The following is a 20,068-nucleotide window of genomic DNA, read 5'->3' as shown; positions in this document are numbered from 1 at the left end:
CGATTGCGACATTGAAACTTTTATTTTTTGGCAGGCGAGTATTGCCGCAAAGAATAAAGGTGCTGTCGGTGAAAATATTGGGTCTGTCACATCCCAGAAAAGTGAAAGTTCTCAGCAATGCTCTTTTTTCCCGATCTACCGTGAAGTGCACAGCAAGCTCGCCCCCCACCCTTCTCCTATCGCGATTAAAAAGAAATTGGACAAAAAGTCCATACCATACCCCGTCCATACGTTTGTGATGTGGTTTTTACCGGGCCGCGGTGATCAAAAGGTTGGGGACCACTGCTCTAGTGTACATATTGATGTCAATTCTATTTTTATTGACAGATAAGGCAACATTTACATTTATTCAGGTTTGCAGACGCCAAATGTTCATTTTATTTAATAACGAATAAGAAATACATTTTCTGCTCTACTTTGATGTTACAGTGCTTGGCTACAAAGTGTGTTTACTCTCAAATACATCACATCTGAGAAAAAAAAAAAAAAAAACATTTTGTGACATTTTTACAAAAACATTTGACCTGAACAACCAACTGTCAAAATAATTGCTGATGAACTGTTACCCAACAGGGCAAAATGAAATATTCTTGAAATATGACTATGATGCAGTGATTGCCTCTTTTAGGTGCCTATACAAGTCCACAGCCTGATAGGGATCTCTTGGTAGAGTTAGATGGGACTCTGCCATTATGATGTTGCATTAGTTCATACACATCTGGATCGCATGGTATTGCCCGGCCAAAGACACATTCATCTTTGCACAGCTGAAGATGTTCATCTTCAACCGGGGAAAGGAAGTCTCTGGTCCCATAGAGTTTAGGCAATGGGTCGACCACTGGGGACACCAATGTTTTTCGATGGTCTTCTTGTGTGAAAATTCCAAGCCTGTGCAGTATCATCCAACTCATTCTGTTAAAAAGTATATACAAAACAGAATTAACTGTAAATACAAACAGTAAAACAAACAATTCTGTCTCAGTCTTTCTCTCTCCTCTCCCATGCTCTCTCCATCCTTCCTGTCTTTTCTCACCTCCTCTCCCTCTCTTTGCCTCTCTTCTCCTGAGCTCCGCTTCCTCTCTTCCTCCCCTCACTCACTCACTCACTCACTCACTCACTCACTCACTCACTCACTCACTCACTCACTCACTCACTCACTCACTCACCTACCTACCTGGATGAGTCCCATGCAGCAAAATTGAAGGATGGCCTTGTCCAGAAACCCGCCATCAAAGAATCCATTGTCTCTGATGTCTGCAAACAATGACATCCAGAACTCCACACACTGGTTGTGCAGAAAACCCCACCAGTACTCGATCCGTTGATTGGCAGTGCTTGCTTCCTCCGGGTAGCTATCAACAGTGCCATCTGAATGGATCGGGACGAGGAACCGCTGAAAGTCTCAAACAAGGCCGTTTTCAGTCCTGAGATCGCCTCTCACAATCCTTGGGCAGCCCCCGAAACGTTGAACTGCGTCAACGTAATAACCTCCGATCAACTTTGGATCACTACTCGTGGTATAGGCATTAAGCCCGATCATTTTCCGAGAAAAAGCATCGATGCTTTCGTTGATACAAAAGCCATATGGCTTCAGTTTGTCATAACTGTCCATGTGCCAAATGAAATTAGGACCTCTCGAAAAGTAGCAACTTGCTTGTCTTAGTGACACTCCTCTCGGATGCAGCTCTTTCATCACCAACCGCACGTCCTCCTTCTTTATTCGTAGCCCATGTTATCTACATTTAGTGTACATTCACCGGTACCCATGAAGCTGGCCAGAGAACTGTAATTCGTTGCTGATGAATTCTCCAAGAACCGCAAGATCACAGTAGCCATTACAACGGGAATGCCCCCTCGCCCTAAGTATTCTTTTCAGGTGTCTCTCGCTTATGTCAAATCCATGTCTGCGTGCAAGAACGGATTTTATGTGTTTGTAAGTTAGGCCAATATTAAAATAAAAATCAATAAACTTCTCCCATGGATGCTGTGTCGGCTCAGGCTGCTCCATTGCTGTGTTTGTTTAACTTCCGGTTCACTGATGCAGGAACTAGGATTGCGGTATCCCGCAATAAATATTGCGAGATCTCGCAAATATATTACGAGATCTCACAATACTTTGCGAAACCTCGCAATAATTTTATCCCCTCCTTGTCCCTTTAGGGGCTCCGTAGTTTCTTGCATGCCAGACAGACAAGGTAAGTATAAATGCACTTGTCACGGGCCCACCTCAGACATGGAACTACTGCAGTACACATTTACTGCAGTTTTAAATGATTAAATCTTATACACTGCATACAGTAAGTGAACAGTTCCTCCTTTCCTTTGAAGTCTCGTGCAGCTGCGGTCATATTAGCAGCAGCCTGGACGTTGAATTAAAGTCAAATATGTACATGATCAAACATGATAACAATGGAGACTTCAGACTTGAAAAAAACATTTTATTTTAAAAGAAATCTAGGTAAGAGATTTCCAACGGTCTGGTAAACGTTTGCTCGATTGTGTCTCTGCCTCAATAGTGTGTGTGTGTGTGTGTGTGTGTGTGTGTGTGTGTGTGTGTGTGTGTGTGTGTGTGTGTGTGTGTGTGTGCCAACTGCCTCACAACATCTGTGTTTGCCCTTTGTGCATTTGATGACTGACATGGCATGTCCCTGTGGGTGTAAAAGCAGGAGTTGGGGCGGTAGTAGACAACTCTACAGGGGCATGATGTGTAACTCACTAAACGCACCCCGGCACACATTGTTGTCAATAGCCAGAGGCAGAAGAGCAGACGTTCACCAGGCTATTGGAAATCTCTTACCTAGATTTCTTTTGCAATAAAATTGTATTATCATGTTTGATCATGTACAGATTTTACTTTAATTCAATGTCTGGGCCGCTGCTAATATAACCGCAGCTGCACGAGACTTCAAAGGGAAGGGGTAAAAGTTAAATTACTGTGCAGTGTATAAGGTTTAATCATTTAAGATTTAAGTAAATATTTGTAATGCAGTAGTTCCACATCCGAGGAGGGTCTGTGGCAAGTGCATTTATAGTTACCTTGTCTGTCTGGCATGCAAAAACCCGTCACAGAATGTCTCTTCGCAATGCAGTGTAGCTTTGTTTTCCCCCCTAAAAAATAATCCGCGAAAGACCGAGGGCGCGAAAGTCAAATCTCGAAGTAGCAAGGGATCACTGCATTACTATGGAAAACATGGCATGCTAATTTGTTTGCGTTTGTATCGAAACGTTACTATTGGGAAATTACACTTTTAATGCAAATTTGGGAATCACAATTCGATTTTCTTGAGTGTAGAACAAATTCAGGCAGCGAAGTTCGAGAACCTAGCAGGTACCAAAAGACAGAACCAAGCAAGCTTTGTCTAGTTTGTCCAAGTGGGCTTGCTGTACTACACCCCACACGTTTCGCTTAACCATAGGCGCGTTTCTTAACCAAACCCTTCTGATCCAAATCGTTGGAAAGATACTGAAGCTTGCGCAGATGACTCACATCACCACTAAAGCCCTGAAATAAAAGAGCGCTCATTAAATTTTGCCGCCCGGATGGATATGTCTCGATGCTCTTCGAAGTTTCTCGAGGAGCGAGTTTAAATAGCATAGCTTAGCTCGCTAGCCATTACTGCAGCACAGGCGCTTTTCGTTAGCATCACAAGGCCAAGTGTGAGCGTCGAGTGCTGTTTTTCTGTCGCGTGAAAATGTGTGCAAAGCGCGTGAAAGCAGAAGAGAACGAGGGGAGCGACTTTGTGGCAAAAGGGGAACGTTACGAGCTCCAAGGTCAAAGCGTAGACGTCGTTTGCGTGCGGCCTCCGGCTGGATTCCACCAAGCAGGTTGGATCACTTCTTACTCTCAATTCTTGACTATCTTTTTTTTTTTTTTGAGCAAATTCTTTCCCAAATTCGTTCCTTAGCCAAGCTCTTTTCTTACACTGAAAACATTAGGAGCGATTGCATAGTTGTGGTAGTGTGATTTCTATTAATATGTTAATGCTTTTATTAATAAAAGTATAATTAATTCACAGAGCGGTGTTTTTTCACACCCAATGTTTTTTTTGTCTTATGTGCCCTGCAGACGTCTGTGAAGACTTTTGTCTCAAGAGAATGGAACCAAAGTGCCCCCGCGTTAAAGAGGAAGGGGACAATGTCGATGCCCTGCATCCACTGACATTTGTTTTGAAAAGTGAAGTTGATGATGAGGCCAAGAGGGAGGAGAGCAGAGGGGCAGAGCAGAGGGGCTGTAGCTCAGATCCAATCGTGACAGACGAGGGGGAGGAGGCGTCACAAACCGAAAGCCTCTTCGCTCCACTCTCAGATAGTGACATCACGTCACATTCTTCAGACCCTGATCATGATTATGGTGATGGTGAGGAAGAAGAACCCTCTACCTGTCACCCTGACAATAAACAATGGGAATGTTCTGTGTGCGGGAGAACATTAAGCACAAAGGGGAATTTGAAATTGCACATGAGAACACACACAGGGGAGAAACCTTTTGCCTGCACAGTTTGTGGGAAAAGATTCATCGTCAAGAAAAACTTGACACTACACACAAGAGTACACACAGGCGAGAAACCCTTTGTTTGCTCTATTTGCGGCCGAAGATTCGCTGCCAAAAATAATGCAAGAATGCACGCAAAAACGCACACCGGGGAGAAACCTTTTGACTGTTCGGTTTGCGGGCAAATGTTCTCTTTCAAGCACAGGATGCAGAGACACGCCCTAATCCACACCAGGGAGAAACCCTTTGCTTGCATGGTTTGCGGTCTCCGATTCAGCGAAAACGGCCATTTGAAGAAGCACAGCAGAATACACCTGGAGAAGGAAATTTTTCGTTGTGTCGCCTGCGACAGAACCTTCTCCACTCGATTTAGTCTTAAGAGGCACAAGTGTGCTCTGGAGAAAAGTCCGTGAAGCTTGATGTCCGAGCCGAGGTTGACATTGAAGTTCGGTCCAAATTTTGATTTTTGTACTCCAATGATTTTGTTTGTTGAAAATTTCATGCTGTTCCCAACGTCATGTACCTTTTCAGCAGTTCAATTGTGAAAAATGCCGCCTGGCCAATAAATTGATTGGGGACAGAAGAATGGTGCTGCTGTGTCCTGCTTCTCTAACTTGAGGGAAACCGCTCCAAATGTAACAGGTCTGGGCATGTGTGTTTATGTACTGTAGACACACTCGTTTTTCCGAAGTTATTCGTCCTCTGCAATGCTGCAAAACTAAGGAAGACAATGCAGTTGTACTTCTAACTTAGGAAATTCATTAGTTCCAGAAGTCATTTGGTAATGTGAATCATAAGTAGAGACACTTTTTACATGTAAATAGCCTAATGTGTTCCAAACTGGGGGGTTTGGAAAATGTTCCTAAACCCATAAATTAATAGTATTAAATTATAAACATGCATCAAAAATGATAACAAATGCAAATTATGATTACAATTGTGCAACATAATCAAAACATATCATGTAAAGAAGAATAACAATGGCTCCTAAACCCATTAAGTTAATCATATTAAATGTAGCAGTTGACAATATGAATGTGGTTGTTTTGTTTGCCTTGAGATGGTGCTGGTGAAGAGTGTAGAGAGAGACCTTTTTTTTTTCTTTCTTTTGTATGTTTTTATTTGACATTTCCAGTGATCCAGGAATCATTTTGTTTGTTAGGTTATTTTGAGCATGTAAGTTTACTTAAGTTTATTTTGAAATCATGCAAAGTACTTCCTGTGTGATATCATTGCTAAAGTGCTAATGACATGCTAACAACGCCCAAAGTGGTATGTTACATACTATATGTTTTTTGATGTGAAAATGTACTAATGTAGCTAATGTTAATTTTATGTTTGTTAGTTCTGTGATGTAAATTGGTGTAAATTGTTGGTGGGAAGTGTGGCTGAAGCATGTAAAGATGAAAAGTACAAGACTGCAGTAAAAATCAGTGAACAAAATTAGAAAACAATTCCACAGAAGCAATAATTAATATTTTTTCGATTATTTTGAACATATAAGTTAAATTAAGTGTAGTTTGGGGGTCATACAAAGTGCTTCATGTTTGATGTCCTTAAAGTTAAAGTGCTAACGACATGCTAACGACATGCTAACAACACTAACGTCAGACGCCCAAAGTGGTATATTACATATGTGTTTTTATGTGAATATGGACAATGTTATCTGGATGTTGTCTGGATTTTTTCTAGTTTTGGATTTAGCTTGACTAGTTTTTGGTTTATTTCACCTGTTAAATTAATGTTGGTTTCCCCTGCGTCTGCCTGTTTCTCCGTCTCTTTAGTTTGATTTCATCCACCTGTTGTCCACGTGTCCCTGTTTCTCGCGTGTTTGCCAGTCCGGTTCCCCTGCCTCATGTTCCCGTCCACTGTAGTGTGTTTTCTGTAATTAGTTTTCATGTATTTAAGCCATTGTCCCTCTGTAACCTTTGTCAAATCATTGTACCTCTTACCCCGCCGATGGCCTTTCTTTATGTTCCCTACGCCGCTGTGTGTTCCCCTCCTACTCGCACTCACTTTTCATTCTCCCCCGTCAGCCGATAGCGGTTCTTGTGAGTTATGTTTCTCGTTTGCTACTTTGCCCAATTTTTTGTCAAGCGTCGATCGTGCCTTATTTAGTCATTAAACCCTATCTTTTGAGCACAATCTTTTCGTCCTCCTGCATCTTTGGTCCCATTCCTTGTCAGAGAAATCTCTAAAAGAAGACTAGGACAAGCCTAGCTGCTAAGCAGCAAAAAGAGTAACTCAGACCAACCAAGATTGACTTTTCTATACCATGGCACAGGGAAAAAGCTTGGCGAGCGAACTCATGCGTTGCCGGCACTAATTCAATTTGCTCAAGCATCCCTGCCTGGTTTTTATTCATTCAAGCAAAGCATTGCAGATCACAAGACTTAACAAAAAGAGCCGGTCAGGTGCAACCAACAGCTGGACCAAGGTCCCAGCTCACACTTTCCTGCGTCAACAGCTTTATCTAAGGACTGGGGCGAGATGAACTAGGACTGCATAGATGGATAGCAATGCACACTATTCTAGACAAGAAATAAGGACATCATGATAACAACCTAATATATGATTTCCTTCACATTCCTTCCACCTCTGCACGCCGCCATGCCTTGACATGACAAGTGTTAGCCGTAGCTTATGTCAATTTGATGTTTATTAGTTCTACAATGTAAATTGTGGGTGGGAGGTGTAATGAAATGAGTAAATATAAAAAATGCAAAACACTATTGTCTGGTTTGTGGGCAACCCGCAATATTAATAAATGATAAAATGCATGTAAAACTGTGAGAAATACGGTAGACATGACAGGCTGTGACAACGTAATACATTCCAGTCATGTTGGCGCAAGAGCTCTGGGGTCAATACCTTTAATTTTCTCTTGTCACAGAAGACAATATTTTTTCACATTGCGTAAGCTGATTTTTTTGTAATAAGAGGAGTTCTAAGTAGAGATAACGCTGTACAGAAGTTTGTCTTCTGCATCCCTGAGAGAAACACTGCAACCACATCACCTCCCAGCCATACAACATCAACGTTGATAAATAAACATATGTATACAGCATATACAGAATCAATCAATAAAACTACATTTCTTTGACCCTACTCAAAACTCCTTAACACAAACCCGAAAACGGGGAAAGAATGCTACCCAGGACACGGTAGTGTACTGAGTGAAGACGCACTGTCCTGTACAAATCAGAAAATATTCTGCAGATAGTAGTCAATAAACATTAAACATACCTAGGGAAGACAAGAGAGGGAAAGTTTATCTTCACGAACAACGCTTCTGCTTCAAAAATGCACAAAACATGCATATTCACAGCAAATAAAACACGTTCCATTGCTGGCTATGGAACAAAAGAAAAGCAGAATTCATGCAAAAAAGGCAACAGTGAAAATCATCCAATAACGTTTACACCAGTGTAACAATGCATAGATAGTACATCTTTCTGCACCACAGCAACAAGCCAAAGGCATTTTAGTCTCAAGAAGCAATGCAGAGTTGAAATCCTCCCAATGCCGCTGACGGACCATAGGACCATTGTTTTGTTTCTGAATACATCAAATAGGGGTATGAAAAGGTCTCCTGCTTATTGGAAGCTAAATAACTCGCTTTTGTTGAATGAATCTATAATTGTGTTAATTAAAAGTAAAACTACTGAGTACATGCAATTGGCAGAAAGTGAACAAATATATGGGAAATATTGGGAGCTATTAAAATTTGAACTGAGAAAACTTTTAATGGATACAGAGGCGCAATTGAAAAGAAATAGGAAAGAAGAAGAGAATAGCTTGATTACTGAATTACTCTCCTTGTCCTCTATGCTGCCTGAAAATCTATCGGAGGCATAAAGGGCACGACTGCATATTCTCCAGGTTAAATTAGATCAGCTGCACACCAACAGAGCCAAAGGAGCATTCATACGCTCAAGGGCCAAGTGGTTAGAAGAGGGAGAGCAGAGTTCCAGCTATTTCTTCAAATTAGAGAAACAGAGAGAAACTAAAAATGGTATAAATAAGTTATCTATAGATGGCATGGTTGTTGATAGACCAGAAGATGTAGCGAAATTCCATGAAAACTATTATAAGTCTTTGTATAAATCTAACTTGTCAATTACTGATCTAGAATCCTTTTTTGGCTCTTTAGGTAATGTTAGGACTATTGGAGAAGTTAACGACAATATGTGATTCTTCCATTACTACCGAAGAAATTACAGAGGCTATTAAGAAAGTTAAATTAAACAGATCCCCTGGAAATGACGGGTTAACTTCTGAGTTCTTTAAGTTGTTTTCAGTGGAGCGTGCTCCTTTTTTGCTTAAGGTTTTTACTGAGAGTATAAACAAGGGTAAACTCCCTCCCACTCTATGCCAGGGGTTAATCTCTCTCATTCCGAAGCCTTATAAAGATACTTTTTTAATTGGTTAACTGGAGACCCATCACGCTACTTAATAATGATTACAAAATTATGGCTTTGTGTCTAGCTAGTATATTAAAGACGGTCCTAAATGATATTATTGATGAATCACAAAATGGCTTTATGTCTGGCAGATACATTATAGATAACAATAAGACTTGTCCTAGATGTCATAGACTATTCAGATTTAGTATTGGAGGATAGTTTCATTCTTTTTCTTGATTTTTGTAAGGCATTTGATTCCATAGAACATCATTTTATATTTAAAGCTCTTGAATTATTTGGTTTTGGTGACCAATTCATAAAAACAGTTCGCACTTTGTAAACTCAGGGAATAGCTCCATTAAATTGTCTCATGGTACCACTTAAAGATTTAGTTTGGAAAGGGGCATTCGTCAAGGTTGCCCGGCCAGCCCATATTTATTTTTACTTTCCATGCAAACGTTAGCTAACTATATTAATCAAAGTAGCATAAAGGGTATGTCCATTGCAGGAAGAGTTATCACTCTGAGCCAACTAGCTGACGACACAACTCTTTTTGCAGGATAGGACTCAGGTTGATCTTGCAGTCAGTCTTTTAGACTCATTTTCAGTAGCCTCTGGCCTCAGGCTTAACCTGAACAAGTGTGAGTTACTTCCTATTAAAACATGTAACGATTCGGAGATCTTAGGTATTCCAGTTTAGACAAAAGTTAAATATCTTGGTGTTATTATTGGTAAGGACCAAAAGTTTAGAATGAATGATAATTTCAACCCTCTGATATCCTCCTTGAATCAAAGGCATGGTCTTTGGGTTCAAAGAGACTTGACTGTAACGGGCCGAGTCTTGCTTTCTAAAGCAGAGGGTCTCTCCAGAGTAGTTTATGCTAGTTTGGCGCTTGATGTTTCAAATGATGTTTGTGCTTAGGTTGACAGGGCCCTATTTGACTTTATATGGAAAAAGAGAGCACATCTTATTGGAAAAAGCGTAATGATCAACAACTGTTGCTCTGGCGGTTTCAATGTTCTTGATTTTCATACGCTCCATTCATTATTTATAATCAAATCGATCAAGAGATACCTAATGAATCCTACTTCACTGTGGAACTTTATATCTACATATATCTTTGAAGCCTTAGGTGGATTGAACTTTGTGTTAAAATGCAATCACAGTATAGATCGACTTCCTGCTAAGTTGTCCAACTTTCACAAGCAGTTACTGTTTTGCTAGTCTTTGGTTTACAAACATAATTTTTCTCCTCACAAATACTTTATATGGAATAACAAGGATATCTGTTATAAGCGCAAGTCTCTATTTTTTAAGAATTGGGTAGATAATGGCTTACTACTTGTTTCTCAACTGTTTAACAAGGAGGGTCATATGTTCACCTATGCTGAATTTTTAGCAGAGTATAACATTCCAGTGCTCCCAGGAGAATATGCCTTTGTATTTGACGCTATTCCTTCTGGGATTTATTTGCTTTTGCATTCTATAAAAAAAGAAGGGATTGGTATCAATCAGACAATCATCTCTGATCTACATATAGGAAATTCAGATGCTTTTCTGAGTAAAAATACAAATAACTGTATAAGAGAACTAATCCAAAGGAATTAAATTAGTAAGCCGGCATCTGTATTTGTATGGAATAATTCTTATACTGATATAGATTGGAAAAAGACTTGGTTACTCCCTAGAACTTTTTTTGTTACCATTAGGGTAAGAGAATTATCCCTCAAAGTTTTGCACAGGTGTTACCCAGTCAATTCAAGGATTGTTAAATATAGGCTGAATATTGACCCTCTTTGTTCCTTCTGTCACCAAGCTGAGGAAACGCTGCCTCATCTATTTTGGGACTGTACATTCAGTAAGACCTTTTGGTATGACCTGAACTTATTCTTGGATAGAAAATTGAACATTCAAATATGTCTTAAAATTGAGTATATCTTAATTGTTTTTTTTTATGTGATTCCTGCCCAAAAAGCTTTTGTCCTTAATCTTGTATGTTTGTTAGCCAAATTCCATATATATGCCAGCAAGTTTGCCAAGCAGAAACCAAGTTTTGTTGTCTTCAAATAATACTTGAAAGCCTACCTGGACACGTTAAAGCATTGCACAAACTCGAAAGCTGTGAAAACAAGGACTTTGTGTGAAAATTTTTATTTATTTGTTGATTGAGTGTGCCTTACTTTTTTTATTAATATACCTCGAGTGTCCCATGTTATTCCTGTCTCTTTGTTGTTGCTCAATTTCGACATTTGTGTGGCTGTGTTGCGAGAATGAGTGGCACTTGTAAATTAAAAAAAAAAAAAAAAAAGTCTCAAGACGCAACACTGCTCCCGAGGGGATGGTCAGTCGCGGAAGTACACTTAGTGTCTCATTTTGTGGCAGCTGCATGCAGTGTGAGAACAGTGTGGCAGTTGCCACACTGTTGCCAGTCTTTCGAAGCATATCCTTGTTTCCTTTGTGGCTTCACGTCCATGTTTTCTTTTTTCGGGTGTTGTAAAGTGTTGGTATGTATTCTTGTTTTTGTTTCACCCATTATTGTATGGATGCTTCTTTCGTTGCATTTTCCCCATTTTTAATTGTAAATGTTTCTCGTTTCCTTTTATTTATTTTTTCAATGTATTGGTATTGTAACTTATTTAGTGTGGACTGTGATTTCATTTGTTCACATTTGTTTTCTGTTCTGACACACAATGCCCGGAAGGAGCGTCTCCAGAGTTGCCACAAGCTGCACTCAATGGCTGGAAGAGGTGTCTTCGGAGTTGCCACGAGCAATGCAAATGAGAAGCCACGGGCTATCAATTGTGCTGCTAGCAAAGGCCAACTAGGCGTCTCCCTAGTATAATACGAAGACGCCCCGTAGACCAACTATCCAATGACTGCAAGCAATGGCAGACATACCTAAACGTCAAATAAATTAAAAACAAAAAAAGTTTATTAAAATGTATAGCATTTAAATTGTACATATGTATTTGTGTCTTTTTTTTTTTTTTGCTATATTTTTGTTTAGGTTTGTCAATTCCCTGGCATTATTGTCGCACACCAAGACTGTACACTGTACAAATTGTATGTATTTTTGAGTTATTTTATTTATTTGCACTGGTATGACTATTATAGGACTAAAATATACATGAAAATGAGATGATTCATTAAGATCAAATTTGCATTTGTAAAAAAACGTAACTGTAAAATAAGTCAAATTTGAAATACAACTCTGATTAAAAAAAAAAAAATACAGGACATAAATAACTCATAGAAATTCTTAATTAACACTAACATGCTCAACATGGCCACTCAGATCCTTTACAGCCTTCATGTCAGTTTTTCTTTGTCAAGCGTGTGAGCTTTCAAACTAGGCTTTTGTTCACACTAGAATCAGCATTCCAAAGCAGGTACGGGATTTCAAATGAGGATTAGTTTCAGGGTTTTGAATAAGGCTTTCACTTCAGAGATTTTCAAATAAAAACACAACTACCAACAAGGCCTTCAAACCAATCCTCTGCTTTCAAACTAGGAAGAAGATTTCAGATTAGACTCAAAAGTTTGATTTTCATATGCAATGAATTTCTTATTGTTCATTTCCTCGAGCAGACTTAAATTCCACACCATAGACATAACAAAGTACTGTATTAAATAGCAACACACACGTATCATATACTCTGTGTGTGTGTGTGTGTGTATATATATATATATATATATATATATATATATATATATATATATATATATATATATATATATACACACACGCACACACACACACACACACACAAATATATACAGTGGGCCCCCGGTTTACGAACGCCCTGTTTTACAAATTTTTCATCTTGCTGCGTTTTTTGTCCCCCTCTTACGCACAAACCTTTTGTCTTACGAGCAATCCAACATGCCGGTCAATGTGTCCGCACTATTTTTTTCGCTTTGCTGCATCAACAAAAATGTCACGGAAACACGGATATGCTATTGGTCCTATAAGGTCACAGTCACGGTCTCAGTCACGGAGATGCCGATATGCTATTGGTCGATTAAGGTCACAGTCACGGTCTCAGTCACGGGATGTGGATATGCTATTGGCCGGCGTCACGTCAATCGCAGAAATGCCGACATGCTATTGGCCGAACGCCTTCATCTAGCTTGATGGCACAGCTGGTCGGTGTGTTGTGAAGACTTTGCAAACTTTATCTGTTAGACATGGCTTCTAAAATTGCAAGTGGCGGTAAACGAAGAAGTAAGAGGATGATGACAATAGAAACGAAGCAGGAGATAATAAAAAAATACGAAGGAGGCGCACGCATAGTTAACCTGGCTAGTGAGTATGGCTATAATCACTCGGCAATCTTCTAAGGGCAAGACTTTCCTTGCCAGGGAACGGACCTCGGTCAACAACAAAATGGAGAGGGAAGGATGGAGAGAAGGAAATCGCCGCTGATATGTTCTCGTTTGAGAAAAGTTCTCGTTTAAGAAAATAAATAAATTCTGCGGGTTCGTCTCTGCTCCCCTCCTCCTCCACCCAGCTCAAGTCACGTCGCCCCAAAGGTAAATGTCATTTTTCCTTTGTATATTTATGTTATTTAATTTAAATGTACATAAGATTAATTTGACTAATTTTTAATACGTGTATAAAGTCGTGATGTTTTTACCTAAGGTTGTTGCACGCGTTGCACGCATCATTAATTAACATAGGTTTGGATTGCCCGTCATACGAGCAATTCAAGTTACGAGCATAGCCGCTGAACAGATTAAGTTCGTAACACAGGGGCCCACTGTGTGTGTGTGTGTGTGTGTGTGTGTGTGTATGTATATACAGTCAGCCCCCGGCTTACGAACACCCTGATTTGCGAACAATTCGCCTTACGAGCGTGGATCAGGGAGATTTTTGTCCTCCGCTTACGAGCAAACCTCTCGCCTTACGAGCATTCCGACAAACCAGCCATTGAGTATGTAGAAATGTTTTCGCCTAACTGCGTCAACATATTCAGCAGTTGCGTCATCTACAATTATTAACAGATACTTGTGGCGGTAACGTGAACGCTATTGATCTTACAACCTCACACTGACTGTCTCACTCACGGTGTCTAAATATATATTACCATTTAAGTGTAGTGTTTGTACAGCTAAAGGGAAAAAGAGCTGACATGAAATTAAATGTGCCGATTGCAGGACAAAGAATTGTCATTGGTTTAAATGTGTGTTTTTTTTTAATTAATTGTCAATACATTCCAACCGTTTAAAAAAAAGTGCGAATAATTATCAGTCAGTCAAGGAGACGCCAATATGCTATTGGTCGATTAAGGTCACCCGGTCTCACTCACGGAGATGCTATTGGCCGGCGTCACACGTCAATCACAGAAATGCCGATATGCTATTGGCCGAACGCCTTTATCTAGCTTGATGGGACAGGATGGAAGGAGGTAGAGAAAATGAGTGAAAAACGGAATGTTTTGAAGACTTTGCAAACTTTATCTGTTAGACATAGCTTCTAAAATTACTAGCAGCGGTAAAGGAAGAAATAAGAGGATGATGTTTTAGTATCTCCGTGATTTGCACCATGACTGAAAGCGTTACTGTAACACTGTAAGACCAATAGCCTATCTGCGTTGCCGTATTAACTCAAGACGTTAAACTCTGCACATGTTACGGGTGGTATTACAGTGCTATTTAATGGTTGCTTGACTAAACTGCATGTCATGTTAGTCGGCGACCTCCCGACATGCTTTGGGACAGCGCCATTGTCGCAATTCTGTGAGTGAAACCAACAGTGAACTGACGTTCGAACAAGCTATAAGTGTGGTGCCTAGTTAATACAACATACACAACCTCCCCTCCGCCTCCACCCAGCTCAATTCACGTCGGGAAAAACAGCTGACATGAAATTAAGTGTGCCGATTGCAGGACAAAAAATCGTCACAGGTTTAAATGTGTTTTAATCAATAAGATGTCAATACATTCCAACCGTTTAAAAATAAAGTGCGAATAATTATCAGTCAGTCAAGGAGACGCCAATATGCTATTGGTCGATTAAGGTCACCCGGTCTCACTCACGGAGATGCTATTGGCCGGCGTCACACGTCAATCACAGAAGTGCCGATATGCTATTGGCCGAACGCCTTTATCTAGCTTGATGGCACAGCTGGTTGGGATGGAAGGAAGTAGAGAAAACCCTGACTGAAAAAGTTACTATGACACTGTAAGACCAATAGCATATCTGACTTACCGTATTGACTTCGAGCATTCATCTCTGCTTATCTCAGCCCAAGTCACGTCTTTCCAAAGGTAAAAGTCGTTATTCCTTTGTATTTGTTATTTAACGCAACTGTACAGTAGATTATGTCACTCAATATCAATATATGTATACAGCGTGATGATTTTACCTAAGGCTTCTGCACGCGTTGCACGCATTCACGAATTAACATGGGTTTGGATTGCCCGCTATACGAGCAATTCGAGATACGAGCGTAGCCGCTGAACGGATTAAGTTCGTAACCCGGGGGCCCACTGTATATATATATATATATATATATATATATATATATATATATATATATATATATATATATATACATACACACACACACACACACACACACTCACACACACACACACTGTACATATGTGTATAGTACACGCATCCATATATTTATACAGCTGTATATAAACATACTCACTTCCACCAGTTGTTATTACTTAATCATTAAACGTATTGGTACCGTTTGCACCGTATGACAATAGAAAAGAACGCTTTTGTAGTTGCGCAAGTCAAAAGCCCAAAGCATAACAGGAAACAACGCTCTGCTTTTAGTATTCAACCTCCAAGTACATTCCAATGTAGTTGCAAACCATGTGTTTGAGGGAGTTTGTTTCTTCACCATCTTCATTGACTGCCGCTTTTCTCGCCAGCACACCGGTGTGTCTTCAGCTCGTCAGGACCACAAAAGCTTCCACGGCATACGCCACAGCCCAGTGGCTTGTATTCCGTGTGTCTTCGCATGTGTCTTCTCAGGTGTCCGTTTTCCGCAAATCCCTTACCGCACACTGAGCAGACAAAAGGTTTCTCACCCGTGTGTGTTCTGGAGTGTCTGGTCAAATGTCCATTCTCGTTGAACCTTTTACCGCAAATGGCACAGGCAAAAGGTTTTTCTCCAGTGTGTGTCCTTGAGTGCTTTGTGAAATCCGCCCTCTGAGTGAATTTTTTGCCACACAGCAAGCAGGCAAATGGCTGCTCCCCTGTGTGTTTTCGTGTGTGTGTTTTCAAAAGTCCATTTTGGCTGAACGTTTTCCCACAAAATAGGCAACTATAAGGCTTCTCTCCATCATGTCTTTTCACGTGGCTCGTTAAATTTCCATTTGTGGAGAATCTCTGACCACAAAGCATACAGGCAAAAGGTTTTTCTCCTGTGTGTGTTCTCGTGTGCGCTTTTAAAGTTGTCTTTCGGTTGAACATTTTCCCACAAATAGAACAAGTAAAAGGTTTTTCTCCTGTGTGTGTACGCGTGTGTCTTGTCAAACGCGCCTTTTCTGAAAATCTTTGCCCACAAACTGTGCAGGCAAAGGGTTTTTCTCCAGTGTGCGTTCTTAAGTGTCTCGTCAAGCGGGCCGTTTCGGAGAATCTTTGTCCGCAAACTGAGCAGGCGCAAGGTTTTTCTCCTGTGTGTGTTCTCGCATGTTTCGTCAAACCTTCCTTCAGGGTGAATCGTTTACCGCAAACTGAGCAGACAAACAGTTTTTCTTCCGCGTGTGTTCTCGTGTGCTTGGTCAAATCTCCCTTGTGAGCAAATTGTTTACCACAAATTGAACAGACACAAGGTTTTTCTTCAGTGTGTATGCTTATGTGCCTTGTCAAAAGTGAATTCAGAGTGAAGGTTTTCCCGCAAACAGAGCAGGCAAATGGTTTATCTCCAGTGTGTGTTCCTGTGTGTATCCTGAGATGTGTCTTTTCAGAGAATCTTCGCCCACAAACTGAACATGAAAATGGTTTATCTCCATTGTGCCTTTTTGTGTGCCTGGTTAAATGTTCTTTTCGGGCAAACCTTTGATTGCAAACTGAGCAGGTGAAAGGTTTTTCTCCGGTGTGCGTGCTGGTATGTGCCGTCAAATGTGCCTTGAGAGAGAATCTTTTGGCGCAAAGAGCACAAGCAAAAGGTTTTTCTCCAGTGTGCGTTCTTAAGTGTCTTTTCAACCTTGACTTGTAGACAAAGGTTTTGTCACACTGAGAGCATTTCACATGCTTGCTGTCGCCATCATGTGCAGCACCACCTTTGGCGTGCTGCTCCTCGTTGTTGCCAGATGAGTGTGACGTGACGTGCTCGCCAACAGCGGCCAACAGGCCTTTTACTCGCAATACCCCACAGCATTGACCCTCACCTTCTTCCATCTTCACACTGACGCCAGCCAATGAAAAGGAGCTGATTTCATCCTCATGCGCCTCCTCTTTAACCCGGCAAAGCTCCTCCTCCCCTTCCTGTTTGACGCAGAGGCACTCGAGGTCCTGCTGCTTGGGACCAAGATCTTCTTCACTCAAGTCTGTGGGACACAAGAAGACTAAGGCACATGCTTTGATCGGTCAAGCCTCACATTGTTTACTTTGCGTCTCATTGTTTCTCCTTGTTAGGCCAATATTTCTTACTTTTTTATCTCCAACACGGAAATTCTGATGGTACCGCAAATCAGTAATGATAATAATAACACATATACTACTAATTTTTAAAGCATGAGTAAAAGACACAGACATTTGACTTGGAAAAATGTTGCATCAGTTATTGGCATCAGCCGCCAGTGCAATCAGCAATCATCTGCAATACAGTCACTGAAAATAAGGCTGCTATGGTGTTTGAAGTGAAACTTGTCAGCCAATCAGAGAAAGGCTACCATGACATAACAAAAGTGGGATATCAAAACCAAGTTCTGTTCCTTTACTCAAACTTACTTTTGATTGGTTGCTTCCTTTGAGAAAAGAGAAAAAAGAAATCTGGAACTCCTAAGTTTCTTTTGACTGAAGCTGATCAAACGAAAAGAAAAGGTCACAAATCTGTGTTTTATATCAAACTTACTGTGTAATAGAAAAACTTTTACAAAAAAAGCCGTTAACTGCTTTTCAAAATTTTTCTTTGCACACAATCAGAAGATTATGCTGCCAATTCTGACTCAAATTATCCATGAGTGAGATCTATCGAAACCAGTCACACTGATTTGCTAAGCATTTGTCATAAAGGTGATCAAGGTGTCTATTAGTTTTAAATTTGATCAATTTTTTTTCCCAAAGAAATTGAAAGCGCTTCATAACTTTAATTGTTTGCAGAACATTAGGGAATAAGCGAAAATGTTGATCATTGCAGTTGTTTGCACACACACTGGCTCCTCGTTTTTTTTTCTGCTTGCTTGTTTATGTTTTTAAAATTTAGGCTTCTATGCATCTTATGACCATCATATGTTTTGCCAAACACAAATGTTTACATAAAATGTTTTAAGAAATAGATTATATATTTAATTGCTTTAATATTTACTGTGTGCATCTTAGTGGTGCAGTGAATAGCGCGCCCGCCTCAGTTAAAGGGACCTGAGTTCAATTCCACCTGGCTCTGGCTGTCCTATGTGGGGTTTGCACGTTCTCCCCGAGCCCGCCTGGGTTCTCTCAGAGCACTCCGGCTTCCTCCCGGACCCCAAAGACATGCATAGCTGATGAACTGGACATACTAAATTGTCCTTAAGTGTGATTGGATGTGTCAATAGATGTTCATCTCTGTGTGTCCTGCAATTGGCTGGCAACCAGTTCAGGATGTCCTTCGCCAACTGCCCGAAGCCAGCTGGAATAGGCAAAAGCAAGCCTGCGGATGATGATAAACTGCTCTACAAAATGGATGGTTGGCTAATATGTACTGCAAACACGAACGTAGGTAGGTAGCGAGAGAGACAGAGAGAGAGCGAGAGAGAGAGCGGAGATAGATAGATAGATAGATAGATAGATAGATAGATAGATAGATAGATAGATAGATAGATAGATAGATAGATAGATAGATAGATGAATGTCTTCTAAAAAAGTTTTACAAAGTTATAGAAATGGCTGAAAAGAATCATGGAATAACACGGAGGTGGACCGGAATGGTAACTTTAAAAAAGAAGCAGAAAATGAGCGAACCTGCTCCACGGACAAGTGCTGGCAGCTGGTGGAGCGCGTCCGGTCGTTTACTGGCACGTGCCTCCTCGTCTTTCTCATCTTTATCAAGTCTGCCCGTCTCTCTCGAACACATGCTCACTCGACGAGTTCACTCGAAACTTGTCAAACACACTTGTTAGCGGCTAGCGAGCAAAGCTCGAATGAGCTAAAATAGGCTAGCTAGCTCGAGGGGCTTCAACGTGCACCGAGATGAGTTCATGCAATCACAAACAGGTAACGGATGAAACCAAAGTCCACAAAATTTCCGACGGACTAGTGCGTCGACCCTTCACTTCCTTTGATATGATCGGGGAATAAAAAAAAGTCAGGAGCCAGCGGCTGCGGAAGTGAAAAACAAAGTAATCGAAAACGGAAGCAGATCAGTAGCGGAAGTTGAACATCAACCCGGAATTCCTGCGTCTCTACTACTGTGGGACAAAATATTTGTTACATATGGGATTTCCTTCAAGGTGTTGTAAACTACAAGCACACATCGTCTTTTTCTTAACTTTGCCGTTTTAATATCATTACTAAATTCTTTTAAAATATTCCTCAAGATGGGGATACATTTGTGAAACCTTTTTCTGTGAATGAAAAATTTGGCCATACATAAGACAATTTTTACAGGAATTTTTAATTTTCTTATTTAGAAGTATGACACCAATTATGTGATCGATTGAAAAAGGAGCTGGAAGTGATTAAAACCTAGGAGGGATCCAGAGATGGTAGTACTTCCAAAATAGTTGTATTATATTGGACATGACAAGAACATATGATCTGTGGTTTCAGTATCATTTTTACAGAACGTGCACACATTGTCTTCAAAACTAAATCGTAAATGTAATCATTCTTTAAATGAGTAGATATCATTCATAATTTTAAAGTGTGTTTCTTTAATTTTGGGGGCTACCGTAAGTTTCAAATACACCGTTCTTAGTTTTACTGCATTCTCATCAAATTTAGTATGAATCCCATTTTTTTGTTTTGTTTTTCTGGAAATATTATTTTCATAAGGATTTGTC

General features: G+C 40.3%; 3 protein-coding genes across 7 annotated transcripts; 1 reads left to right on the top strand and 2 right to left on the bottom strand.

Annotated features, from left to right (window-relative positions):
- Positions 1 to 299: 299 nt before the first annotated feature.
- Positions 300 to 19,412, bottom strand: LOC148425195 (uncharacterized). Of its 5 annotated transcripts, none has more exons than XM_088413423.1 (4): positions 19,029 to 19,412; positions 17,258 to 17,416; positions 1,167 to 1,368; positions 300 to 912 (listed from the first exon to the last, which is right to left on the bottom strand). In XM_088413423.1, exons 1-4 carry the CDS (start codon positions 19,138 to 19,140, stop codon positions 633 to 635), a joined length of 753 nt encoding a protein of 250 aa, XP_088269549.1. In that variant the 5' UTR covers positions 19,141 to 19,412; the 3' UTR covers positions 300 to 632. The 5 variants fall into 5 exon arrangements, with proteins under 5 accessions (XP_088269549.1, XP_088269550.1, XP_088269552.1 ...); XM_088413424.1 differs by having other exon boundaries at positions 672 to 912; positions 1,175 to 1,368; XM_088413426.1 differs by having other exon boundaries at positions 672 to 912; positions 1,175 to 1,254.
- LOC148425197 (uncharacterized) lies at positions 3,000 to 6,637 on the top strand. The gene is made up of 2 exons (XM_088413417.1): positions 3,000 to 3,825; positions 4,067 to 6,637. Exons 1-2 carry the CDS (start codon positions 3,693 to 3,695, stop codon positions 4,903 to 4,905), a joined length of 972 nt encoding a protein of 323 aa, XP_088269543.1. The 5' UTR covers positions 3,000 to 3,692; the 3' UTR covers positions 4,906 to 6,637.
- LOC148425196 (uncharacterized) lies at positions 12,143 to 17,246 on the bottom strand (the record flags this gene model as incomplete). Its single annotated transcript, XM_088413139.1, has 1 exon — positions 12,143 to 17,246. A coding segment is annotated over one exon (1,479 nt), but the record flags the coding sequence as incomplete, so codon positions are not given.
- Positions 19,413 to 20,068: the final 656 nt, after the last annotated feature.

The sequence above is a fragment of the Hippichthys cyanospilos genome, chromosome 4 (genome assembly GCF_059441005.1).
Source record: "Hippichthys cyanospilos isolate Australia breed blue-spotted pipefish chromosome 4, RoL_Hcya_1.0, whole genome shotgun sequence".
In the NCBI taxonomy this organism is placed as follows: domain Eukaryota; kingdom Metazoa; phylum Chordata; class Actinopteri; order Syngnathiformes; family Syngnathidae; genus Hippichthys; species Hippichthys cyanospilos.
The sequence above is the reverse complement of the archived record's forward strand: the minus strand, read 5'-3'. Positions and strand labels throughout refer to the sequence as shown.

Bases quoted from the DNA above. Each gene is read 5' to 3' on its own strand.
- LOC148425195 (XM_088413423.1), bottom strand. From the start codon at position 19,140: ATGTGTTCGAGAGAGACGGGCAGACTTGATAAAGATGAGAAAGACGAG. The intron at 1,369-17,257 runs GTGAGGGTCAAT...CGATCCATTCAG, and splicing joins CAGTGTGAAGATGGAAGAAG to ATGGCACTGTTGATAGCTAC. The intron at 913-1,166 runs GTGAGTGAGTGA...ACTTTTTAACAG, and splicing joins GGACTCATCCAGGTAGGTAG to AATGAGTTGGATGATACTGC.
- LOC148425197 (XM_088413417.1), top strand. From the start codon at position 3,693: ATGTGTGCAAAGCGCGTGAAAGCAGAAGAGAACGAGGGGAGCGACTTT. The intron at 3,826-4,066 runs GTTGGATCACTT...TGTGCCCTGCAG, and splicing joins GGCTGGATTCCACCAAGCAG to ACGTCTGTGAAGACTTTTGT.